This window comes from Myotis daubentonii, chromosome 5, assembly GCF_963259705.1.
Source record: "Myotis daubentonii chromosome 5, mMyoDau2.1, whole genome shotgun sequence".
Lineage (NCBI taxonomy): Eukaryota > Metazoa > Chordata > Mammalia > Chiroptera > Vespertilionidae > Myotis > Myotis daubentonii.
Window position 1 is genome coordinate 52,355,561 of NC_081844.1, and position 24,433 is coordinate 52,379,993.

The window sequence follows — 24,433 nt, forward strand, 5'->3', positions numbered from 1 at the left end:
GGAGAGCCAGGGCTGTTCAAGATTCTGCTTTTAATTTATTCAAAGTGAAAAATGAAGCCAGAAAAAGCCTTGTGGGACAGATGATGGTGGCGTCCCCAGGTCCTGATGTTGGGAGCATAAACGTGTTGGAAGGCTGCCAGGAGGAGGCCCCTGCCACCCCGTCACGCTGGCTTTTGCTAACGGTCATGAGGGCAGGATCCCCGCTGAGGACACAGAAACCCCTCCCCTAGGGATTTCCTAGGCCACAGCCACCAAATTTGCCCCGCCCCCTGAGCCCCAACTCTCAAGGGGACCGTAACTGTAGCAGCCCCTTCCACACTCCTCCCGCCCTGGCTCTCCTGGCTCTGGTTCCCCACCTCCGCCTGGAGGCCGCCCCAGCCTCACCACTGCCTCCCACCCCCTCGCCTCCCTCAGGAAGCTCCCCACCAAGAGCCCAGGCTGCGGCGGAGTGGGCACACACCAGGGCGGAGCCGGAGGGCACTGGGGTATATCCTGGCGTTGGGATGGTCTCTGCCAGCTTAGAGGTGAGAAAACCCAGGTGGCTAGACTCCGCCCAGGTACCCAGTCCCATCCTGGCCCTGCCCCACTTCCGCTGGTCCCCCTCCCCCTGACTCCGGCCCAGCTCTACCAGGTCCCGACCCTAATAATTAGTAATTAGTAATTCCTGGTGCCTATTACCCCCCCACATCGCACCCCACCCCACCCCACGGTGCAGGACCCTGCCCACTGGGCCACTGCAGCGCCCCTATGCTGGCCCCACTGGTGAGGCAGCCTCAGCCCCGCCCCGCAACACCCTTAGGCCCCGCCCCGCCCACTCGCCGTGGCCCCGCCCCACAACACCCTTAGGCCCCGCCCCACCCACTCGCCGTGGCCCCGCCCCACAACACCCTCAGGCCCCGCCCACTCGCTGTGGCCCCGCCCCACAACACCCTTAGGCCCCGCCCCGCCCACTCGCCGTGGCCCCGCCCCACAACACCCTTAGGCCCCGCCCGTGCTTGCGCTGCGGCTTCAGGGCCCTTGACAGCCCCCAACGGCTATAACCGCCAGGGGCTTCCATTCAGCGGCCCCCCGGACGGAGGACAGAGAGCATGAAGCTCAGGATGGGGGGCAGCCCGAGCAGAGGGGGAGCGCGGAAGAGGCGCCTGTTCAAGCTGGGCCCGCCTGAGCACCCCGAGCGGAAACCCGAGGGGTGAGGCGGCAGCCGGCTGGGCAGGGGCATGCGGGCAGGACTGGGGGAGCGGCTGGGGGCGGTGAGGTGCCCCGATTGAAGGAGGGACCAGGAAGGAGGCGGGGGGGGGCGGTGTCAGGGCTCGGGGGAGTCTGCTGTCTGCCTCCCTCACGGTGATGCCGCCTCCAGAGCACACTCAGACCCGGAGCAGCGGGTGCTGTAGCCACACTAAGGGCCACGACCTCTGACCCGGACCACACAGTCGGTCAACAAACAAGGAGGGAGCCCCTCGCCGGGGAGGCTTGGTGTCCATGTGGGAATCTTGAGGGTGGGGTGAGGGGGGGCAGGGGGGCCCAGTGAGGGGCAGTGGGGGGACAGCGGGGCTCAGTGGCGGGCAGTGGGGGGCAGCGGGGGGCAGGGGAGGCAGCGGGGCTCAGTGGGGGGCAGCGGGGGGAAGGGGAGGCAGCGGGGCTCAGTGGAGGGCAGTGGGGGGCAGCGGGGGGCAGTGGGGGGCAGTGGGGGCAGTAGGGGGCAGCGGGGCTCAGTGGCAGGCAGTGGGGGGCAGCGGGGGGCAGTGGGGGGCCGTGGCGGGCAGTGGGGGCAGTGGGGAGCAGCGGGGAGCAGCGGGGGGCAGTGGGGGGCAGTGGCAGTGGAGGGGGCAGCGGCAGCTGGGGTTAGAGTCCTTCATCCTGGGGGCACCCAGGGAAGGACCCAGAGCCAGAGGCTGAGCCTTCAGAGCCCGACGAGGGGAGCCGTGAGGCGGGAGGTGACAGTCGGGAGGCAGAGCTAATGGACCGGTCTGGCAAAGGCTGGCCCCCGGCTGACCCGGCCCTCCCCACAGCTCGGCCAGCTTCTGCAGCCTGGCCCCCGGCGAGGCCCTGGAGGAGGAGGAGAAAGCAGGTGCGTGCTCAGGGCCGCTGGGGGGTCCCGGGAGGAAGCCAGGAGCCATGCAGAGGTTCGCTGACGGGGAGACCCCACACCCATCCGGCAGACCCGCCGCGGGGTTCTCGTTGGGTCCCAGCAGTGCCAGCCCCCGGGACTGAGTGCTGGACTCTGGATTTGGGGGCTGCAGACCGGAAGGGGCCGGGCTGCCCGGGCCGGGCGAGCCGCTGGGCTCTGACCCCGCCTGCAGAAGGGCGGGCCTGTGTCCACACTTGGTGACTGGCCCTGGCCCAGGCTGTTGGTGGCCGACCAGCTCCCACACCCGTGGCCAAGAGCCAGGCGACCCCGTGTCTAGGTTCCCCAGGTGCCACGAACCCTCCCCTGGGGGATCAGTAGGCGGGTTTACACCCCTTGCAAACCCCTTCCCCCCCAATGGCTTCAGTGTTCACCTGGGAAGTGAAGGCCAACGACAGGACCTACAACAACCAGTTCAAGGAGAAGGCCTTCCTGTGTTGGCAGAGGCGGAAGTACAAGGTGGGCGGCCCCTCCTACCTCCCCCCACGCTTTCCCCGAACCCCGGCCCCAGTTTTAATCATGAGCAAGTCACCAGTTTGGTGCTAGAATGTCCTGTGTTTCCTTGCCAGCCCCCCACCCCATTCCCATTAAAATCAGTTAATATTAAACCTTCAAAGTACATCAGGCTCTACCGAAAATCTTTGGATGTGTGCGACTCACTTTGAGAAATACGGGGCCACAGCCCTCTTCGCTGAGTCTTTGCATTCAGTAGAGGCTCAGTTAATGCTGGCTCAAGGCCTGGCCCTCAGCTAGCACTCAGTACATCTGGCTTGAGACTTTGTCTGCCCTGGGTGCTCAGTTACTGCTGATAGTAGCTAAAGGGTGGGGTGAGGCCAAGGTGGAGTCCTGGCCTGGGCAGTGCCCCCATGCTGGCTCTCATTCTAGGGCAACATCATTCACACAGCCAAGTACAACTTCTTCTCCTTCTTGCCCTTGAACCTGTACGAGCAGTTCCACCGAATATCCAACTCCTACTTCCTTTTTATCATCATTCTCCAGGTAGGGCAGGGTGGGGGTGGCCCCAAGGGTCAGCCTCTGTGCACACACCATTCCTTCCACCTGCTGGAATCGCCTCCTCCAGGAAGCCCTACCTAACCACCTTTGACACATGGCTGTGTAGACACTTGGTGGGGGTGGGAGGATGTGTGTCTGTCTGTGAGGTTGGTTGTTTGGTTGGATGGGGAGGCAGGGGTGGGGCAGTGTCTGGCTCCTCCTCACACACTGGGAAATGGCTGAGTCCCCCTGCCTAGCCCAGGGCCTGGCACACGGGAGGTGCTCAATACACATTCAGCGATGAAGGTGCGTGAGTGGCTCCTTCAGGTCCAAGGAGGGTGCAGCCTCTCCCCAGGATAGACAGCCTTGGCCACATAACCCCCTTGGCCCCATCCCCCCAGCTGACTCCAAAGGGTGAGGAGCAAAGGGTTGAGAGCAGATTCTAGGGACCTGCTGGGCTACTTCCCAGCACCTGGGTGACCCTGCCAGAAGGGCAGGTGTCGGCCTGTCTCAGTTGGGTGGCAGTTTTCAGAGCACCCTGACCTCCCCCCCGCCTCGCCCTCAACAGTTCATTCTGGTCTGACCCTCTCCTTTTCTTCATCGATCCCATGAACATACTGTGTGCAGGTCCAATGCTGGAAACGGAGGGCCCAGCAGTTGCCCTGACACCCACTCTCATTAAACCACATGGCAGGGCCCAGTGATGGAAAGGGGACCCACTCTCCCACCCAGGCTTGTCTGTGATTCACTTGGAACTCAGGCCTGAAGGGTGACTTGGAAAAGCAGAACTATAGGGAGAGAAATAGTAAACCCAAGGCTCTGAGGAGGGAACATGCTTGGGGTACCTGAAAGATGTGACATGGGAGCTGGGCATGAAAGGGAGATGAGTTTGCTGGGGGGGTGGGGGGGAGTTCTGGGCAGGGTGTGGAAATAGGCCATTGTCTCAAGGTTTGTGGGGGGAGGTAGCTGGCCCTGAGCCCAGGTGGTGGTGGCAGGTGGGACGCAGGATGCCAGGTTGAGGGTCTGGATGGGGGGGCAGGGGGAGGCAGTTGTGGGGAGTGTCAGGAGTGGTGGTTTGGTGTGAACAACCCCTGTCTGTCAGGGTGTCTTTCCTGAAATCTCCACGATGCCCTGGTTCACCCTCTTTGCCCCACTCGTCTGCCTCCTCCTCATCCGGGCCATCCGAGACCTGGTGGATGACATCGTAAGTAAAGTCACGGAACTGCTGGGGAGGGCATTGGGGGCAGGATGGGGTCTTTGTCTTGCTTCCACAAGGGACAGGTGCACGCACAACATGGCCCTTTGGCCCTTGCTGCCAATAGCTATTGTCCCAGCAGTTCCCACTTCCCCCACCAGGGCGCTGGACAGATGTGGCTGGTGCGGGCTCACTATAGGGGCCATGTGTATGAGCTGGAACTGCTCTGCAACTAGGCCCTTCACCAGGGTGGTGTGGGGGCAGGATGGGTGGGGGCAAGGCACAAGGCTGGGACAGGGCCACCCCTCTAACCCATCCCTATTGACTCAGGGGCGACATAAGAGTGACAGCACCGTCAACAACAGGCCCTGCGAGATGCTGGTGGGGGAGAGGTGAGGCCTCTAGTGCTGTGTTGGGGAGTTCATCCTGAGGAAGGAAACTCCAGCACAACTGTGTGTGTGTGTGTATACATATCAGGGAGGAGTGCCCAGCAGAGTGCCCAGAACCCTCCATGCCCCCCAGACATCTTGGTTGAGTCTGATGTGTGACAGGGACTCAGCCATTATTTATTAGATGCCTGCTGTCTACCAGGCCTGGGATGTGCCTTGTGATGAGGACAGAGGCAGAGGACCTGATTGTTAACCCTGCAGGCCTGAAAGTTTAGCGGAAAAGGGCGGCAGAGAAATTCTGAAGAATGGACACAAACTGGGGGAAGGGGCAAGGTTAGGGAAGGTTGGACTTCTTGTGTGGGCTAAGAACCCCCTGCCCCAAAAACCTGTAGGTGGGCACACAGGGAAGCAAAGCACCATGGAGTCATCTATAGCCCCACCTCCTGGGGTTCTTTCTGCTTCAGGATGGCAAGAGGGCCAAGGGTTTCAAAGATGGGTCAGCTTGGGGCCCTCTCTTACACCTGCCCCCCCCATAGGTTTCTGCATAAAAAGTGGAAGGACCTGCATGTGGGGGACCTGGTCCGTCTGCATGACACAAACATTGTCCCGGTGAGCTGTCAGCCAGCCCAGAACTTCCCACTTCTAGGGTTGGGGTGGGAGGGCCTGCCTTCCCGCTTGTCTTTCTCCTCTCCACTCCTGCAATGCTATTTCCTTCCTCCCATCCCTACCTTCCCCACCCCAGGCCGATATGGTCTTGCTGTCCAGCACGGAGCCCAGCAGCTTGTGTTATGTGGAAACAGCTGACATCGACGGGTGAGATGTGGGTTATCAGTAGGGGCTTGGGGACCTAGGAGCCAGCAAGGCCTTCCTCATTCCCCAACAGCCACAAAATGTGGATCCCCAAGCCCACTGGGATATTTAGGTCATTCATTCTGGGAGCATTTTGGGGGCACTTGCAAGCTGGCAGGGGCCATAACATTAAATCAGGTGAAGGGACCCATCTTTGCACCAACATTTCTAGAAGCCCTACTGTGCTCCAGGTACACCTGCCCAAAAGAAGGCCTGGAGTCTGGCTTCAGCCATTTTGAAAATGCCCTGTGTGATTTTGGGCAAGGCTTTCTTTCTCTGGGCCTCAGACTCCTCAAGGGTTAGCTGGCATGCATATTAGGGGCTCACTGAAAATGTTTGAGTGACTTTTGAAAGGGGCTGGAGATGTCTTGCCTGGGTACTATCTGTTCCTACCACTTACCACACTCGCCTTCTCATCATCAGGGAGACCAACTTGAAGTATAGGCAGGCCCTGTTAGTCACGCATCATGAGCTGACCACTATAAAGAGTATGGCTTCCTTCCAAGGTAAGAGGTAGTAGTTCATCCACCATCCACCCATCTGGGCCTTTGTCTGCCCCTCTGTACAGTGGGCATGAAATGTCCCCATATCACTGGGTTTGGGGAAATGGCAATGGTGTTTGCTGGAGGGAAGTGAAATAGCTTCTAACAGACCAGCTTATCCAGGCCTGTGAATCCATGTAACAGTTGGGGTGTTTTCTGTTATTGTTACAAAACATGCAACACTCTTTTATCAGGCATTTTTATTTTTAAAACATTGATCACATTTAATGTTTTTGGTTATTTCATCAAAAAGGCAGCATGTTGTGTGTAGAGAGATAGGGAACTGACTCACCCATTGCAGTATATTTTTATTTCCCACCTGGAAAGTGAGACATTTCACACCTGTGGGTTACAAGTACTGTTTGCCCAAGGCCCAGCAAGGGGACACATTTTTTTTTTCCTGTCTGGTTGCAAAAACCAGTTACTTTATTGGTGCTGGAGCAGAATCTTTTCTCTTGAGCCACAACCCTTTTGTTCCTGATATTCAAGCACCGGCTGCATTCATTTTCATGATATCTGAGGAAAAGCCTAGCTTACGTGGAGAGCTAGGCACTGTCTGCCAGATGCTGGCCTGGTTCCCAAAGTCCCCAGGATGATGGAGATGAGGCTGGAACTCACAGGTATTCGAGACACCACTGGCAGGAGTACATGCCTAGTGACCTCTCAGGATTGTAACCAGGAGGAAAGGGGATTAATGGAGGTGGGCGGTGGGGCGGGGGGGGGGGGGGGAGAACTGAAGGATCAGAAGAAAGGGTTTTCTTGAGGAGGTGCAAGTCCTGGCACAGGGAACAGCATGCACAAAGGCCCTGAGGCTTAATAGAACCAGCTTTGGAGCATCCAGAAGAGGAGGCTGCATGGCAGGAGGATTGAGGTACCAATGGGACAAGTTTTGGGCATTGTGAGGGTGGCTGGAGCCAGAAAGTGATGGGGAGTGTTCCCCACATCCTGCTCTACCCTGCATTGGAGAAGCATGGCCCTACCCCAGGCATGCCTCTCAGCTCCTTGATTGCACTGTTACTCACAGGCAAGGTGGTGTGTGAGGAACCCAACAGTCGGATGCACTACTTTACCGGGCACCTGGAGTGGGAGGGCAAGAAATACTCCCTGGATAGTGGCAACATCCTTTTACGTGGCTGCAAGATTCGAAACACAGACACCTGCTATGGAATGGTCATCTATGCTGGTATGACCACTCTAAAGCCTCTGCAGCATGAGCTGCCCTGGTGGGGTGGGTGAGAACCCTCAAGTTGTAGTCAAGAAATCACAAGGCCAGGGCTTGCCTGCTGAGTGTCTGCTGCCACAAGATGTGGGGCTCTTGGCACAGCTTCTATGGAGCTTTGGGTTCTAAAACTGTGGAAATAAGCATATTGAGCCATCCCCCTTGGATGGGTGGCTAGTCAGGTAGGTGGATGGATGGGTAGAGGGGTGGGGTGACAGAGGGATGGAGGATGAGGTGGATGGACAGGCAGGTGGACAGGTGGATGGATGCAAACCATGCAGGTTTTGACACAAAGATCATGAGGAACTGTGGCAAGATCCATCTGAAGAGGACCAAGATAGACCGTCTGATGAACAAGCTGGTAATCATGGTGAGCTTCACAGAGCCCCTGCCCTGGGGTGGGGGTTGAGGGACACGAAAGAGGGAAGGGAAGGGGCCCTTCCCATAGACAAAGGCTGTCATTTTTCAGGCCTCAGTTTCCTTCCTCTGCAAAATGTGTGCAGCCTGATCCTACAAACAGAGGTCTGTGGGCCAGAAAATATTCTTGTAATCAAAATCTTTAAAAAATTTCTCAATTCTGAAATTTTTTCAAACCTACAGGAGACAATAAAATGTTCACCTACCCTCCGTGGACATTTATTTAACAATTCTTAACTTTTTGCCTAATCAACTGTCTTTTTAAATAAGTCACTGTAATAATTTGTATAATAGCAGCCATAGAACTCAGCAAAACCCCTGCAAGTTCCCTCCCCCTAGGACTGCCAGCCGCCTCTCCTCAGCCCTCCTCCCCCATCCTGATGGGGGAGCGGGGGTGCTTCCCCTCTCCTGTTTCTTTTACACTGTGGTGTGTGGTGCTGCCTTGGGTTCTCCCCCAGGCTCTGCTGTCTCCCTTTGCTGAGCAGATCTGCATATTCGTGGTGCTGATCTCTGTGGCCTTGACCTTGGGCTTCTGGAGCAAGGTGACGGAATTCAAGACCGAGCACTATTATGTGCCTACGGCCCACGCGCATAGCCTGACCACCGAGTCTATCTTCATTCTCTTGAGCTTCGTCATTCTGCTCAGCGTCATGATGCCGATGGCCATGTTCATCACGTGAGTCCCGGGCACTACTCAGCTAGCGGGACGTGGGAGCTCAGGTCGGCAACGGGACAGGGTGCGACCTGGCATGTGTTTGCAGAGCTGAATTCATCTACCTGGGGAACAGTATCTTCATTGACTGGGATGTGGAGATGTACTATGCTCCCCAGGACTTGCCTGCCAAAGCCCGTAGCACCAGTCTCAATGTCCAGCTGGGCCAGGTGGGGTACATCTTCTCGGACAAGACTGGCACGCTCACACAGAACATCATGACCTTCAAGAAGTGCTGCATCAACGGCATTGTCTACAGCCCAGAACAGGAGAATATATATAAGGAGAACCCCTTCCTCTGGAACGCATTTGCCGATAAGAAGCTGCTGTTCAGAAACTCGAAGCTCCTGAGTATTGTGCGCACCAACAAGGACAAGGTGGTGCGGGAGTTCTGGCGTCTCCTGGCCATCTGCCACACAGTGATGGTGGAGGAGAAAGACAGTGAGTGCTTTGCTGGCTATACGGGCCCTGGGGCTTCTGAGGTGGTGGTCTGGCCTTCGAGATTGTCCATCCCAACCCCCAGGGCTCCTGTTACCCACCTTAGAGGGTGCTCAGGCATGAGGCTGGAGATCTGTTACTGAGCTGGGAAGGGGAGGTCCCAAGATGGGGGCCCAAGTGCCCACTTTCTTTTACTTGGCTTAGAGGTTGTCCTGGCCCAGGAGACCATGGTCTTATATCTGGTGAGCACCAACTGTGTCCATTGAAGATGGGTGGTAGGTTCCCAAAAAAGACAGCACGTCCTCAGCAAATGTTCCCCTCTCACATCCCATCCCATGGCCCCTCCCCTGCCAGACCAGCTACTCTACCAGGCAGCATCCCCTGATGAGGAGGCACTGGTCACAGCAGCCCGGAATTTCGGCTATGTGTTCCTGGCACGCACACAGGACAGCATCACGGTGATGGAGCTGGGGGAGCAGCGGGTATACCAGGTCCTGGCCTTGATGGACTTCAATAGCATCCGAAAGCGGATGTCCATTCTGGGTGAGTGCCCTCTGCCCAGGGTTGGAGATTGGCAGGAAGGGGAGCACTTATGGGCACCCAGACCTCTCCTTCCACAGTCCGAAACCCCGAGGGCTCCATCTACCTCTACACCAAAGGCGCAGACACTGTCCTTTTCGAACGCCTGCATAAGAAAGACATGTATAGGAAAGAGCAGATCGTGAAAGCAGCTACAGAAGAGGCCTTAACTGTGAGTCCTGTGAGAAGGGAGGGAGGCTGGGTAGAGGGGGTAAAGAGAAGGGAAGGTGTGCAGAGAAATGGCCTCAGGTACACAGAGTAGTCATATACAGTTGGCCAGGTTATGCCCTTAACCCTTCACAGAGGGAGCATTTTTTCTAAGTGACACAAGTGACCCCCTCTGGTTAGGCTTTGGCCTGGATGCTCCCAGCCCCCTCAAACCTTTTCTAGTCAGGTGAGCGTTCTGAGACACACTCTGCCCCAAATCTTTTGTCTCCATGAGTGAACCCCAAATGTCTCAGCTAAGCTTTCAAAGCTGTGTCCTGCTGCCCTCTCTAGACTAACCCCCCTTGCCCACAGGGCATTCCCCAGGACCCCAATTTTCCCCATGCTCATGCGATGCCCCAGGAATTTTGCACACACTGTTCCCTCTGCTTGGATGCCTTCCTCCACTCTGTCACTCGGGGTCTTTTGGTCCTCAGGGCTCTGCCACCTCCAGAGACTTTCCTGCCTGAGCCTAACATGGGGCTGACATGTTATGCCAGGTTACCGCTCTATGGCCCGGCTCTGACCCTTTGAGATTGCCCAAGGGCTTTGCTGAATCCTCAGCCTCACCCAGCACAGGGATCAGGGTTTGTGCAAAGAGTGTTCTTGGCGTCTCATTCAGGACTTCTCAGAGTGCCCAGCTCTGTCAGGAGCAGGAGTCCAGGGCAGGTAACTAGTTTCTAAGAACTGGGGAAGTGCAATCAAGGCTCAGGGAGCCTAAGCACAGGGAGAAGGGGCTGAAAGAAGCAGAGGGAGGCAGATGTGACAGGGTGGCACCTGCCTGCCCGCCCGGCCCCCAGTCCTTTGCTGAGGAGACCCTGCGCACACTGTGCCTGGCCTACAAAAAGGTGGAAGAGGAGCAGTACAAAGAGTGGAGCCAGCGGCACCAGGAAGCCAAGATCCTTCTTGAGAACCGAGCCCAAGCCCTGCAGCAGGTGTATGAGGAGATAGAGCAGGACCTCCAGGTGAGCATGGCACAAGAAGTGAGGGGGCTCCAGCACCCTGGCTATGGGACCGTGGATCTCCCACTTGTGCTGGGGTTAACTGGGTCCCTGCTCAGTCATTCTATTCCTGCTCACTCCCCATCCAGCTGCTGGGAATCACAGCCATTGAAGACAGGCTTCAGGATGGTGTTCTTGAAACTATCCAGTGTCTCAAGAAAGGGAACATCAAAATATGGGTACTCACAGGGGACAAGCAAGGTAGGTCCTAGGGTGGCCATTGATGTGGGAGAAAGGACTTATAGATGCCCCAAGCATTATACCATCAACCTATCCCACTGGTCTGGGTTCAGTCCTGCCCCCCACTTTGTCCTGGGGAAGGGAAGATGGGATGATTAAAACTGCTGGCACCTCCCTCAGGTGGTTGCCAGTAGGTTCTGAATTAGTGCTTCTATGGGTGGGAGGCACATACACACAAAATATTTAAAATGACGTTTTACAGCGGTGTTGTTATAAAGACAAATGTCAAGGCTGGAAAACATGAGTTTTATTCAGATTTTTTTTTTAAATATAGTTTATTGATTTTTTACAGAGAGGAAGGGAGAGGGATAGAGAGTCAGAAACATTGATGAGAGAGAAACATCGATCAGCCGCCTCCTGCACATCTCCTACTGGGGATGTGCCTGCAACCCAGGTACATGCCCTTGACCGGAATCGAACCCGGGACCCTTCAGTCCGCAGGTTGACGCTCTATCCACTGAGCCAAACCAGTTTCGGCATTATTCAGATTTTAAAATAAATTCTTTTGGTGGGTTCCTAAAAGTGCCCATGGGCCCTAGCCTGATAAGTCTAATGATCCCTTGGCCCCTGCCCCAGATAGCCAGAGTGCAGGCCCCTTTGCTCAGAGCTGCAGGCCAAAATCTCAGGGCAAGCTCTCATTGGCCAGCCTGGGTTGTACCCTCCTCTGAACCAGTTGCCATAGCCAGGAGTGGGCTGAGTGCCTGGGCATGGCCCCAGGCAGAGGCTGAGCTGGGCTGGTTTGCAGAGACCGCGGTGAACATTGGCTATGCTTGCCAGCTGCTGTCGGAGGACATGCACATTCTGGATGAGGAGCAGATAATGTAAGGAGTTGGGGGTGGGGGCAGGTGAATTGGTTGGGGGCAAGGTCAGGGTGGGGGATAGTGAACACCCATGGACACCTAGGTGTGGCCCTGGGGATCAGCAGAGTGTCCTCAGCCTCCACCAGGCTGGACTCCCAGAAGGGGAAACTGAGGCACGGCTGGAGGTGGAGGATGGAAGGAAGCTTGTTTCTGGGCATGGCTGAGCCCCAACTGGGTCCCTGCAGTGCAATCCTGGAAGCCTACCAGGAGACCAAGAACAGCCTGCCTCAGGTCGAGATGGCTGCCATGATCGTTAGTGGAGAATTTCTGGTCAGTGTCAACTCAGGCTTGACTGGGGTCCCTAACATGGGGGAGGGAACTGGGAGGACGGGGTGGGGGTAGACTGTTGGAAAAGCCAAAATGAAAGCCACGCTAGGAGATGGTTTTCAGATGAACTGGAGCCCATGTGGTCAAGTCCACACTGGGGTTTGGGGCAGAAGGCCAGGAGGGAGCAGAGGCCAGTTGGGGACGTTCATTAAGGGGAGAGGTGAAGGCAGAGTGATGTGCCCCCTCGCCCCCACCCTCCCTTGCTAACCAGGACCAGCTGATGAAGAGTGTAGCAGGGCCAGTGCTGCAGAATAAGGACTCCAACACCCCCCAGAGTCCCGAGGTGTGGCGGGAACGGACCTTCGTGGAACTGGCCTGTAGGTGCAAAGCAGTCATCTGCTGCCGGGTAACACCCAAGCAGAAGGCTTTGATTGTGGCACTGGTCAAGAAATACAAGAAGGTAATAACCCTGGCCATCGGGGATGGTGCCAATGATGTCAACATGATCAAGAGTGAGTGGTGGGCATCGGTTCTGGGGGGAAGGCATGTGGTGGGCTGGGGGTGGCCCAGGGCCAACATGCTGCATATGCCCCTGCAGCTGCGGACATCGGTGTAGGGCTGGCGGGCCAAGAGGGCATGCAGGCAGTGCAGAACAGCGACTACATGCTGGCCCAGTTCCGCTTCCTGAGGCGACTGCTGCTGGTGCACGGGCGCTGGTCCTACATGCGAGTGTGCAAGTTCCTACGCTACTTCATTTACAAGACGCTGGCCATCATGATGGTTCAGATCTGGTTTGCTTTCTACAGTGGCTTCACTGCTCAGGTGCACTGCAGGCAACAGCCCTTTGGGGATTCTCTGTGTTGGGGTTCTGGGGTTCTGTGCCCTTCCCATGGCCTGCAGAAGGGTGGTGGGCACTACCTACTCCACTCTAGGATCCTCATGGGGCAGGGCTTGCCTGAAGTCACAGGGCCTATCAATAATTTCTATGGCACTCAGAGAGGTATAGAGTATAGATAAAGGGAGGGGATGGTTTCTGCTCAGTCAGCTTTGAGCCTGACATTTTCAGGGATATTTGACAGATTTGAGCTCTGAAGGCAGGGCAGGACAGCACATGCTCCAACGGGTAAATCTTTCTAGGGGAAAGAGGGAAAGCTTGAACCCCAGAGAAGATAAGACTATGGGGTCTGGGTCTAACTTTAAGACACTCTTGACAGTGTTGTGGTGAAGAAAAAGTGTGCCTCCTAGAGCCTGAGAAGAGTCCTAGGAAGATGATTTCCCATGAGTATCAGGAAATTGTTTGAAAATAGATGGCTGTGATAGCGAATAAGCTGCTGTCATTGCTATCCAGGCATTTGAGAGAGAGCTTTGCCAGAGGGCACCCTTGAATAAGTACAATTGTTTGTTTCACTTTTTTGTTTCCAAATATTTTATTCATTTAGATGCTGCTGTGCATGGAATTTGTTTTCTTAATTCCCTTTTGAGATAGCTTATTGCTGGTGTGTAGAAACAGATGGGGTTTTTTGCTAAATTCTTTTTATTGACTCTAGGAGATTTCTGGAGGATCCCTGGGGATTTCCTGCATGTCATCTGCAAATATAGTGTTTTCCCTTTCTTCCCTTGCAAGTTGGATGCATTTTATTTCCTTTTCTTACCTAAATTCTCTGGCTGGAACTCCCAGTGAGATGGTGAGGGTTGGCATCTTTGTTTTTTTCCTAGTCTTACTGAGGACATCATTCTGTCTTTCAATACTTATTAACTGGAATGCTTCTGTAGGAAGAACCAACCTTTCCTTCTCCCTCATTTATTTATGAAATTACTTATTTTTATCAGTTTGGACTCCTGGGTATTTTTTATTGTGTATTTCTTTGCTCCGATTGTCCCCGGCCTGTTTTATTCCCTGAGCATAACTTCATTTTTGGCGCTACAAGAGGTTCCAGGCTAATAAGGAAACCTGGTTCTTTTCATCAGAGAAGGGTAGTATTAGACACTAAGAGCTAAGTGCTCAGTGTGTGCTTAGGGCCACTGGGTGCTATTACCCTCTCAATAGACAGATTTAGGAAATGTACACATATTAGCCCATGGATAGAAGCATCTCTATGTCTATTTTTTATTTATATGTCTACCCATCTAGCTTGTGTATATTAAAAATTATGTGAGTTCATACTGATAGTTCTGATTCCAATCCTACAAGACAAGGCTCAGCTTAGCCTTTTCCAGGTACTCATTTATGACACTTCTCCAGCAGTGAGAAACTTGATTCTTATAAAATTCTTGATCATTATATTTTTGCTTGCAGAATGCGCATAAAATGGTTTTTGAGTTCTGGGTCAATGTGGCTTAGTTGGTTGGGCATTGTCCCATGCACTGAAAGGTTGCTGTTTCAATTCCTGTGTCAGGGAATATGCTCAGATTTTGGGCTTGATCCCTGGTGGGTGTTATGCAGGGGACAGCCAATCAATATTTTGTTCTCACATTACTGTTTCTCTGCCTAACTCTCTCTCTCAAAATCAATAAAATATTTTTTTTAAATTTTGTCAATGTAAGAAACATTCAAATCTGTAGAGAATTTTTTGTGAGTTTATTTGAACCAAACTGAAGACAATTGCTAGGAAGCAAAATTTCAGCAGATTAAGAAAATGCTCCAGAGAATGGCAGTTTTGCACCTCATTTTATATATAACAATCAAAAGAGCAGATCCAAGTGGGCTACATGAAATTTATTAGTGATAAATTGGGAGGTGCATGAAAGAAAGCAAAGCAGGGAAACCTCTGGAATTGAATGAAAAGTAAAATGATAGACACATCTTTTACATAGGTGGGTACAGGATAGTTAACAGTCAACAATTATAACAATGGGGGGATTTGTGGTCTCCACAAAGTGGAAAATTACTGTGACATTCCAAAGATATGCTATACATGCAAAAAGACTATAGGTTCAGTTAAGGTAAAGATTGACCTTTGTCAGGGAAGATGTAGGTCTAAGACATGACTACCCACCATAAACTGCTTTTAGTTTTAAAAGTTTTCATTTTAGACCATCCTTTGTGGTTATGTTAGATCTCTGAGTTTGCAAGACTGCCACACCGGCAATCTCTAAGCTTGTCAGGTTAGCATGTGGCCCCTATTTGTCCACATTTTAAAAAATGGTTTTTGGAACAGAACCCCTCTCTCCTCCATAGACTTTAACTGGACTGGATACAGGCGTTGGAAAGAGAATTGGTTGAGCTCATTGTCTGCTGGGGTCTCTTCCAACTCCTTTTTACCCATCAGTGTCTCCCTAAATCTAAAATGACCAAAAACCACACTTTTTAGCCATATTTCCTCCTATAGCTCTTTACTTGCAGTTCTCATATTAAACACACAATGATTCTATTTTAAAATAATTAGATTCTGCTTTTTCTCTCTTTTATTTTCCAAACTTAATCATCCGTTGATTATAATGCAACTTCCTAACTCACTAGGAATCCTCTCCAGGTGCATAGCTAACTTGAGTGGGTCTCCTCAGGTAAAGAACATTTTGGTTTCTGGCCATTTGGCATCTGAAGGCTTATCACTAACCACCTTCTCCCATCCCTTCCCACCCTTAGCCTCTTTATGAAAGCTGGTTCCTGGCGCTCTTCAACCTGCTGTACACCACCCTCCCGGTTCTGTACATCGGACTGTTTGAACAGGTGAGCAGGCCAAGGACTTGCTTCCTCCTTCCCTGAAGATACTCCTGTCTCTGCCCCGCCTTCTCCTCCAGGGTGCTGGGCTAGGGTGGGGATGGGACTGGGAGAGTACTACTGTTCCCACCAGAGCCCAACTTGACAGTGGATGAAGCTCTCTTGCCCAGCTACCTCCCACGAGTCTCAATCTCACAGTGGGGAGGAGATCAGAAAAGATGGTTCTCCTCTTTAATAGGGGTCTAGCTACGTAATCCAGATTAGGGAAGTCCAGTAGATCCTTTAGGATGACGGAAGTGCCTCATGCCTATGCTCTTCAGGCAGGAGCCACCAACCACAGGGGGCTAACAATTAGTACTTGAGGCTTCCTGGTGTGACCTGAGGAATGAGACATAGCATTTCATCTTTTTTAAGTTTTTACACTGGTAAAACAGTAGCAAAATTCACCATCTCACCATTCTCACATGCATGGTTCAGGCATGCCAAGCACGCATGTTCCTGGGAAACCAACCTCCAGAATTCCTCCACCACCACCCCCACTCCAGGATGTGAGTGATGAGCAGAGCCTGGAGCTGCCTGAGCTGTACATTGCTGGCCAGAAGGATGAGCTCTTCAACTACTGGGTCTTCTTCCAAGCCATTGTCCATGGCACAGGAACCTCCCTGGTCAACTTCTTCATGACCCTGTGGATCAGCCATGACATTATTGGGCCCATCAGTGACTATCAGTCTTTTGCCACTGTCATGGCCCTGTCGGGCCTGCTATCAGTCACCATGGAGGTAGGCAGGGCTGCTGCCCTCCCCACTCCCAGGGGGACTTTGGACACCAACCATGGAAGTCTCATCACCTGATGACCCTCCTTGAGAGGCCTTAGCAGGTGCCACCCTTCAACCTCCTCCACATAGCCTTGCCTGGAATTCTGGCCCTCCTGGTTTAACCCTCCTTTTTCCCATTCAGGTCATCCTCATCATCAAGTACTGGACAATCCTGAGCGTGCTGGCCATTTTCTTCAGCCTCTGCTTCTACATAGTCGTAACTAGGGCCAGCCAGAGCGTCTGGCTCTTCACCGTCTCCCCCATAACCTTCCCTTTTATGTGTGAGCCTTCCAGTAAGAGATTGGGGGGGGGGGCAGCCCTGGAGATGGGTGGGACCAGTGTTGTAAGAGAATTTGCACAAAGGCACCCTGGGGGTTAAGGGTGAGGAAGGAGGTGGGTGTCAGGAAGAGGGGGTTTGGAGCAGGCTCTAGGGAGGCTAAACCCTGAGGCAGGCCATGACCCTGCCCTGTCTCCTTCAGCTGTTGAACAAAACGTGCTATCTCACCCCTACGTCCTGCTGGTGGTCATGCTGAATGTGTCACTAAACACCCTGCCTGTACTGGCCTTCCGTGTCATTTACCAAGCCCTCAAGCAGCTACCTCTCAAGGTGAGGGTGGCTGGGGTCCCCACTGCACATTGCTGGAAGCAGGGACGCCAAGGAGATGTAGAGCTGGGGTTAGGGGTTTGGAGACCCAGACGCACACCCAGTGCCCTCTTGGGAGGCCAAGTAATGGGCTCTGGGACCCCAGAAAGGAAACCATGCTTCCCGGAGCGGAGGTGGCCAGCCTGGTTCCAGCTCTGACTTCGTCCGACTTCCACCATGAATTATCTAGGACTTGGGGGTTGAGGTGACAGAAATGACCTGGAAAAGGTTTAGGCGAAAGATTAAAAACACTCCCAAATGTGTCTGTTCATCGATAGATGAATGGATAAACACAGTGTGTTGTCCATCCACATAGTGAAATATTATTCAGTCTTTAAAAAGGAGGAAATTCTGACCCCTGCTACAATGTGGATGAACCTTGAGGATATTATGCTCAGTAACAAGCCAATCACAAAAGGACAATACTGTATGGTTTCATTCATAGGAGGAGGTCCCTAGATGAGTCAGATTCATAGAAACAGAAAGTAGATAGTGGGAGCATGTGCTGGGGGGCGGTTAGTGTTGAATGGGGACAGCTTGGATTTGGGAAGATGAAGTTCTGAAGATGGATGGGAGTTGATAGTTGCATAACAGTGTGACTAAATGTGCTTAATGCCATTGAGCTATGCTCTTAAAAATGGTTAAAATGGGACATTTCGTGTCTATTTTACCACAATGAAAAAATGTTGGGGGACTTAAACTGTCTCAGGTAACAAACCTAGAAGGACAAGCTGCTGGGCTGGGCTACAGAATTGACTAGAATAGTGTACCAAGATATGGCCACAGACCTGCCATGTTTTGTCACACAGGCTGGAGACATGGCTACCCCGTGGTTAATTTCTCCTGCATTTGATATACGAGCGCACTTAAGGCACTTGGCAGTTGATCCAGAATCAGGTCCCATCGAGGACTCTAGTTGGGTCAACTTAGGTAGGAAGAGCCTGGTCAATGTATGGTAGCCACTGGGAGCAGGTAACCCAAGAGCAGTCTGCACAGTGTGAGATCTTGATGACCCTTGCTTGCCCCTTTACTCTGCAGGAAGAGAAGGAGGAGGAGAAAGAAGAGGAGGTGGAAGAGGTCCCGACTGAGGAGACGGCTGGGGTGCCACGGGCCCGTCGCTCAAGCTATGCCTTCTCCCACCAAGAAGGCTATGCAGACCTCATCACACAGGGCACAATTATGCGCAGGTCATTGGTCAACAAATACTCATCTGATGAGGATCATTCCACAAGCATAGATTTCATCTGATGATTTTCCATGAGCATTAAGCCACCCTGGTACCAGTAGAAGATGTCATTCCTGGGGGAGAATAGGTTCTAGCACTGGAGGGGGAAGGTGTCCTCTGAGGAAATCATCTTTGTGATGAGCTCCTCCTTGATTGTGGAAGGGCAGTCTCTCTCTCTCTCTCTCTCTCTCTCTCTCTCTCTCTCTCTCTCTCTCTCTCTCTCTTCCTTTTTGGTATATGTAATAATGAAAAAATTAATTAGGCCATGAAGTCTATAAATTAATACTGTTATTAAAATGCTCTTTTGAACAACACATTTCTGGTATCTGGTACAGTTTACCTAATGTCCATTTTCATGTAATTCTTACACAGTATAGATTCCATTAATGTCGTCTAAATATTAAAAACATTTGACATTCTTCTAAGTCTTCACAACACCCTGTGAGGTGGTATGTGGTACTGACCCCATTCTGCAGATGGGGAGGTCTAGGTATGGAAAGGTTCTGTTTGGCGGCAAGAGACTTGCCATACTGTCAGAGCATAGCCAACATCACAGACAGGGTTGCACAGCATCACTGGTGTTCTGATACTCTAGGAAAACCACCCAAAGGATGCTAGAATCAGGCATACACTCCATTTGTCACCAGACTATGGTCTTCTGATTTTCCATTCTGCACCACGTGGTTGAAATTGCAACAGCTGTAAACATGGCCACTTTCCTCAGACATTCTCCAAAGACCATCAGCAGGCCTGTGGCACCGAGTCAGGTGATCCGCTTCAGGTTCTGGACAAAAGATATTTTCAAGTGTGAACTCTATCCGAAAAGAAAGAGTACCTATGTGTACTCCAGACTGCGATTCCAGAGAAAGAAATCCAAGGACAGATTTTGGGGATTATTGACCACTGTGGCTAAGTATTCAGAATACTGGAACAATGTCAGGGAAGGGGCATATATACTGGAAGCCACTGGTTTCATATCCAGGGCAGGGGCTAGAAGGCTCTCAAAGGGGCTGAAATCACCATATATGGGGAAATCCTCTACTGGCCGTGGGGGGTGTATTAGATGTGACCAACCACAGTGATTCCAAGAACACTGGCTAAAACCTGCTGGAACAGGAAGTCCAGAAAGCAAGCTCAGATGGCTATGTGGTCGCTCGAAGGGAAGCTGGTCGAGCAGCAGCAGCAGCAGCAGCTCATTGAGCTGACTAAGTAGGGCCAGTTAGGGACTCTGGACTGGGCTGTTGAAGCCTGGTTGGCCCCATGGCTGGTTCCCTGCAGGGGGTCAGATAGGGGCCTGATGCCGAGGGTGCCTCAGTCTGGAAAACAGGGCCAGCTGGAAAGGGAGCCACCCTCCCACCCCGTGCCCCTGTCCATCACACAACACATGTTCCTGGGGAACCTAGTGCTAAACCATTGTAGACAACCTGTTTCTGGTCAGGTTTCCTCCGGGGCAGAGCACCTCCTTCACTGCGATCTAGATCTATTGAAAGACAATCCTCCACACGAGGGTTTGTCCTTCCACGCCTATGGGGGCAAGGAAGAGGAGGGGGACCATGGTAGCTCATCCTCCCCATCTCCTAGCCATCCTCTCAGCTCCCTGGGAGCTGTATGCACCAATCTGCTGGGAGCTTTGGTGGGAAGGATGGGGATGAGGAGTGGGCGTGGAGGGAGCTGCTCTAACCCGAAGGACGCACTACCTCTGCTCAGTGAGAGACACCTCTCCCACCCCACTGAGGCTTGGGGCACCAGCTGGGACACCTCTTCTTATAAATTGTAAATGTTTTAATGGCACCTACAATGGTGAATTACTTTCAAAAAGTTTCAATTTACTTTGTCCAGATCCATCAGAGGAGTCACTATCTGTGGCAGCTTTAGCCTTATAAAATGTATTTCTTAGTGGTTTTCCACATTTCAACATTAAAGGAGTTTAGAAGTTGATTTCAGCATTCATGGATGACTTTGAGGGGTTCGACTCGGGGGAGGACATAACTGCAGGTGTGGTGGAAATAGCAAGAAAACTAGAATTAGAACTGCAGATGTGACTGAATTGCTGCAATCTTATGATAAAACTTTGATAGATGAGGAGTTGCTTCTCATGAATGAGCAAAGAAAGTAGTTTATTGAGACAGAATCTACTCCTGGTGAAGGTGCTAATAAGATTGTTGAAATGACAACAATCTTAGAATATTACATAAACTTAGTTGATAAAGCAGTGGTAGGATTTCAGAGGATTGATTTCAACTTTTGAAAGAAGTTCTACTGTGGATAAAGCGACTATGGGAAACAGTGTAGAGTTTCCTCAAAAAAAGTTGAACTGCCATTTGACCCTGTGATCCCACTTGTAGGAATATATCCTAAGAATCCCAAAACGCCAACCAGAAAAAATATATGTACTCTTATGTTCAGAGCAGTGCTATTTACAATAGCGAAGATCTGGAAACAGCCCAAGTGCCCAATAGTAGAGGGATGGATAAAAAAAAAATCTGTGGTACATTTACACAATGGAATATTATGCAGCTATAAAAAAAGAAAGAGAGAGAGAGAGAGAGAGAGAGAGAGAGAGAGAGAGAGAGAAGCATGAAGGGACCTGGAGATTATTAGGCTAAATGAAATAAGCCAGTCAGAGAAAGACAAATATCACATACTCTCACTTCTATGTGAAATCTAATGAACAAAATAAAGTGATGAATAAAATAGAACCAGAGGCATGGAAACATGGAATGGACTGATGAATCTCAGAGGGAAGCAGGGAAGAGGAACTGGAAGAGATTAACCAAAGAATTTTTATGCATATAAACAGGGTGGTGAAGGCATGGGGCTGGGTGGGAACCTGATGGAGAGGGACAATGGGGAAAAAAGGGTAGAGATCTGTAATACTCCCAACAATAAAGATTTAAAAATGTATTTCTTAAACAATAAGACTCTAAGCAAAGTAAATTCTTTTGAAAATATTAATGATTATGTCCTGGTATTTAATCTCAGGTGCTAAATACTTTGCTGCCATCTGCTGGAATATGGTTCCTAATTCATGCCCAAACTCAAGCATAGTTCTCCATGAGAAACCGGAAGAGGTCCTTGGAGAAGCCACGTGTCACCTTAGTTCTCTACCCTCAGCTTTCCTAGCCTTGGGCGTGGTGGGGCCACAACATTAGTAACAAAGAAACAGAATTTCCGGAGGATGAGGCCCAGAAATCAGGATTTTAAGAAGATTCCCAGGCCCTAACCGGTTTGGCTCAGTGGATAGAGCGAAGGCCTGCGGACTGAAAGGTTCGATTCTGGTCAAGGGCATGTACCTTGATTGCTGGCACATCCCCAGTAGGGGGTGTGCAGGAGGCAGCTGATCGATGTTTCTCTATCATCGATGTTTCTAACTCTCTATCCCTCTCCCTTCCTCTGTAAAAAATCAATAAAATATATTTTAAAAAGAAAAAAGATTTCCAGGTGATTCTAATGTGCAGCCAAGGTTGAGAACCACTGCCTAGGAGGATTAAAGTGCTTTGGCTTCAACATGAGAAAGTTAAAAAAATATAAAAACCACCATTTTCGGGGAGGTGCCTCCCCTCACCTTCCCTCCATGTCTCCCCTGCTCCAGAGAGCCACCGCCCTGACGCCTCACCACCAAGGATGACGCCCCGCGGCCAGCGCGCCCTGTCCCGGCCGCCCGGGCCCCAGCACCGCCGCCGCCGCCCCCCGCGGGCCCTTTTACTGCACTGAGTGTGGCAAGAGCTTCCGCTACCGCTCGGACCTGCGGCGCCACTTCGCGCGTCACACGGCTCTCAAGCCCCACGCGTGTCCGCGCTGTGGCCAGGGCTGCAAGCACAGCTTCCATCCGGCCCATCACCTGCGCTCGCACACGGGCTTCTGAGACTCCGCCGGCCTGTGGCACCACCAGGGGGGCCACCCCGGAGAGGAGCCCTGCCGCAGCCGGGCCTGCGAGCTCCGCTTCTCCTCGCGCTCCAGCCTGGGCCGCCACCGCCAGCGCCAGCCCCGCGGGTGCTCCCGTCCCCACTGCAGCCCGGCCCGCGCCGGCCGCCCTGAGCGCGCCCTGCTCCGGTGCTGCAACGTGGGGCCCTGCTCCGGGTGCGGGGGCGCGGGCGCTGGCGGGGCGAGGCCCCGGAGGGGGTGGGCCCGCGCAGCTGGGGGTTGGCGGAGGCGGCAGCGGCCGCAGCGGCCTCGCTGCCCCCATCCGCGTGCGGCGCCTGTGCTCGGCGCTTCGACCACGGCCGGGAGCTGGCGGCCCCTGGGCCGCACACAGTGCCTGCGCTGCGAGCGCGACTTCAACACCCCGGCGCTGCTGGAGCGGCACAAGCTGACGCACGACCTGCAGGGCCCGGGCGCACCGTCCCCCCCCCCCCCGCCCCCGCCCCCGCGCAGGCCTGGGCCGCGGGGGCTGGTGCGGGGCCTGAGACCCCTGGGGAGGGTGGCGCCGAGGAGGCGGGGGATGCCAGGCCGGCCTGGGACGGCGGGCTCTTCCTGGGTCGCGTGGGGGGCGGTGTGCCCGAGCTGGGGGGACTGCCCCCCGGGGGGTGGGCGGCGGGGAGCCCCCACCACCACCACCACCGGCGGCCGCGGCAGAGCCCTGGGAGGACACTCTGTAGCCGTGCAACTGTGGAACCTTTTTCGCTTCGGCGGCGCTGGCCAGCCACCTGGAAGCGCACTGGGGCCGGCCACCTACGGCTGCGGCCACTGCGGGGCGCTGCACGCGTCCCTGGCGGCTCTGGAAGAGCACGGACATGCCAGCCACGGCCGCCCCCCAGGGGGAGCCCGCGGCCAGCTCCGGCCCCAGCAAGATCTCTGGCTGCTCCGAGTGCGAGAAGCTCTTCCTGGTCCCGCGGGACCTGGAGCAGCACGTGCTGGTGCCCACGGGCGAGAAGCCCTTCCGTGCCTCGAGTGCGGCAAGTTCTTCCGCATGAGTGTTGCCTCAAGCGCCACCGGCTGCTGCACGGCACCGCCACCGAGTGGCCCTTCCCCTGCCACATCTGCGGCAAGGGCTTCATCACGCTCAGCAACCTCTCCAGGCACCTGAAGCTGCACCGAAGCTCAGACTGACCACGCCCCGCCGCCTGGGGCTGGACTCGGGGTCTCCCCAGGGGGCCACCCAAATCCAGGCAGGGACTCTGAGATGAGGGGGCCCTGGCTGGAGAGATAGAGCCACCAGAAACCTATATAGGCCCTGAGCTGGGCACCCGCAAATCAATGGGCCCCTACGCTGGGGAACCAAGAAATGGGCCTCCACAAGTACTTGTCACCTCTAGGGCCCTAATAAAAGATGGGCACCCCTCCCCAAGGGCAGCCTGCCCCCTCCCTGAGAGCCATCATTCCCAAGGACCTTGGTCTGGAGAGTGTGGGGGGGGACCATGCCGCCAATCTCCCTGAATCCTTCCAAATGCACCCCCCACAATCACTGGTGACCCTAGGTCAGTGGTTCTCAACCTCTGGCCCTTGAAATACAGTTCCTCATGTTGTGACCCAACCATAAAATTATTTTTGTTGCTACTTCATAACTGTAATGTTGCTACTGTTATGAATCGTAATGTAAATATCTGATATGCAGGATGGTCTTAGGCTACGCCTGTGAAAGGGTCATTTGACTGCCAAAGGGGTCGCGACCCACAGGTTGAGAACCGCTGCCTAGGTGATGGATAGAGCCAGAATCTGCCTTCCCTGTTGCATTCCCTGTGCTGAAGGAAGACCAGGGTAGATCCCCCTGCCCTCAGCCCATTCCCAATCAGGCTGCTCTCCCCTATTGTGGAATGGGTCAACCCTAGTGATCTCCCCACCCCCAAACACTAGACTAGGCTGGTTGGGCATCCCCCCCACCCCCAGTAGATTGGACTGGTCCAGATGCGCAGCCTCCTGTCCACTGGAATGGGCTGGCACTGTTGTGGCCTGCGCTGCACCCTCTTCACAGTGAACACAGCAGACACGCCCCTCCTCTTCTGCGTCATTCCCGACCTGCTAGCTCACCTGAGTGGGAGCTGGTGGACACTGGGGTCTCCTCCCACTCTGTTCTAGCACCTGTTGGTCTTCCCATCTCAGTTGGTTTGTCTGTCTCTGTG

General features: G+C 53.6%; 1 protein-coding gene and 2 pseudogenes across 1 annotated transcript; 2 read left to right on the plus strand and 1 right to left on the minus strand.

The window, feature by feature from the left end:
- The first annotated feature begins 2,482 nt into the window (after nucleotides 1-2,482).
- LOC132236132 (phospholipid-transporting ATPase IK-like) lies at nucleotides 2,483-18,649 on the plus strand. The gene is made up of 24 exons (XM_059699523.1): nucleotides 2,483-2,584; nucleotides 3,011-3,124; nucleotides 4,221-4,322; nucleotides 4,644-4,705; nucleotides 5,239-5,311; nucleotides 5,445-5,515; nucleotides 5,975-6,057; nucleotides 7,118-7,276; nucleotides 7,594-7,682; nucleotides 8,215-8,405; nucleotides 8,491-8,882; nucleotides 9,234-9,422; nucleotides 9,500-9,630; nucleotides 10,463-10,627; nucleotides 10,753-10,864; nucleotides 11,649-11,724; nucleotides 11,949-12,033; nucleotides 12,302-12,542; nucleotides 12,629-12,852; nucleotides 15,617-15,700; nucleotides 16,237-16,470; nucleotides 16,649-16,787; nucleotides 16,986-17,113; nucleotides 18,188-18,649. Exons 1-24 carry the CDS (start codon nucleotides 2,483-2,485, stop codon nucleotides 18,395-18,397), a joined length of 3,456 nt encoding a protein of 1,151 aa, XP_059555506.1. The 3' UTR covers nucleotides 18,398-18,649.
- A 211-nt stretch (nucleotides 18,650-18,860) lies between these two features.
- Nucleotides 18,861-20,292, minus strand: LOC132236133 (protein-S-isoprenylcysteine O-methyltransferase-like; annotated as a pseudogene).
- An 894-nt stretch (nucleotides 20,293-21,186) lies between these two features.
- On the plus strand, nucleotides 21,187-23,423 carry LOC132236134 (flt3-interacting zinc finger protein 1-like; annotated as a pseudogene).
- Nucleotides 23,424-24,433: the final 1,010 nt, after the last annotated feature.

Bases quoted from the DNA above. Each gene is read 5' to 3' on its own strand.
- LOC132236132 (XM_059699523.1), top strand. From the start codon at position 2,483: ATGGCTTCAGTGTTCACCTGGGAAGTGAAGGCCAACGACAGGACCTAC. The intron at 12,853-15,616 runs GTGCACTGCAGG...TCCCACCCTTAG, and splicing joins ACAGTGGCTTCACTGCTCAG to CCTCTTTATGAAAGCTGGTT. The intron at 16,471-16,648 runs GTAGGCAGGGCT...TTTCCCATTCAG, and splicing joins TGCTATCAGTCACCATGGAG to GTCATCCTCATCATCAAGTA.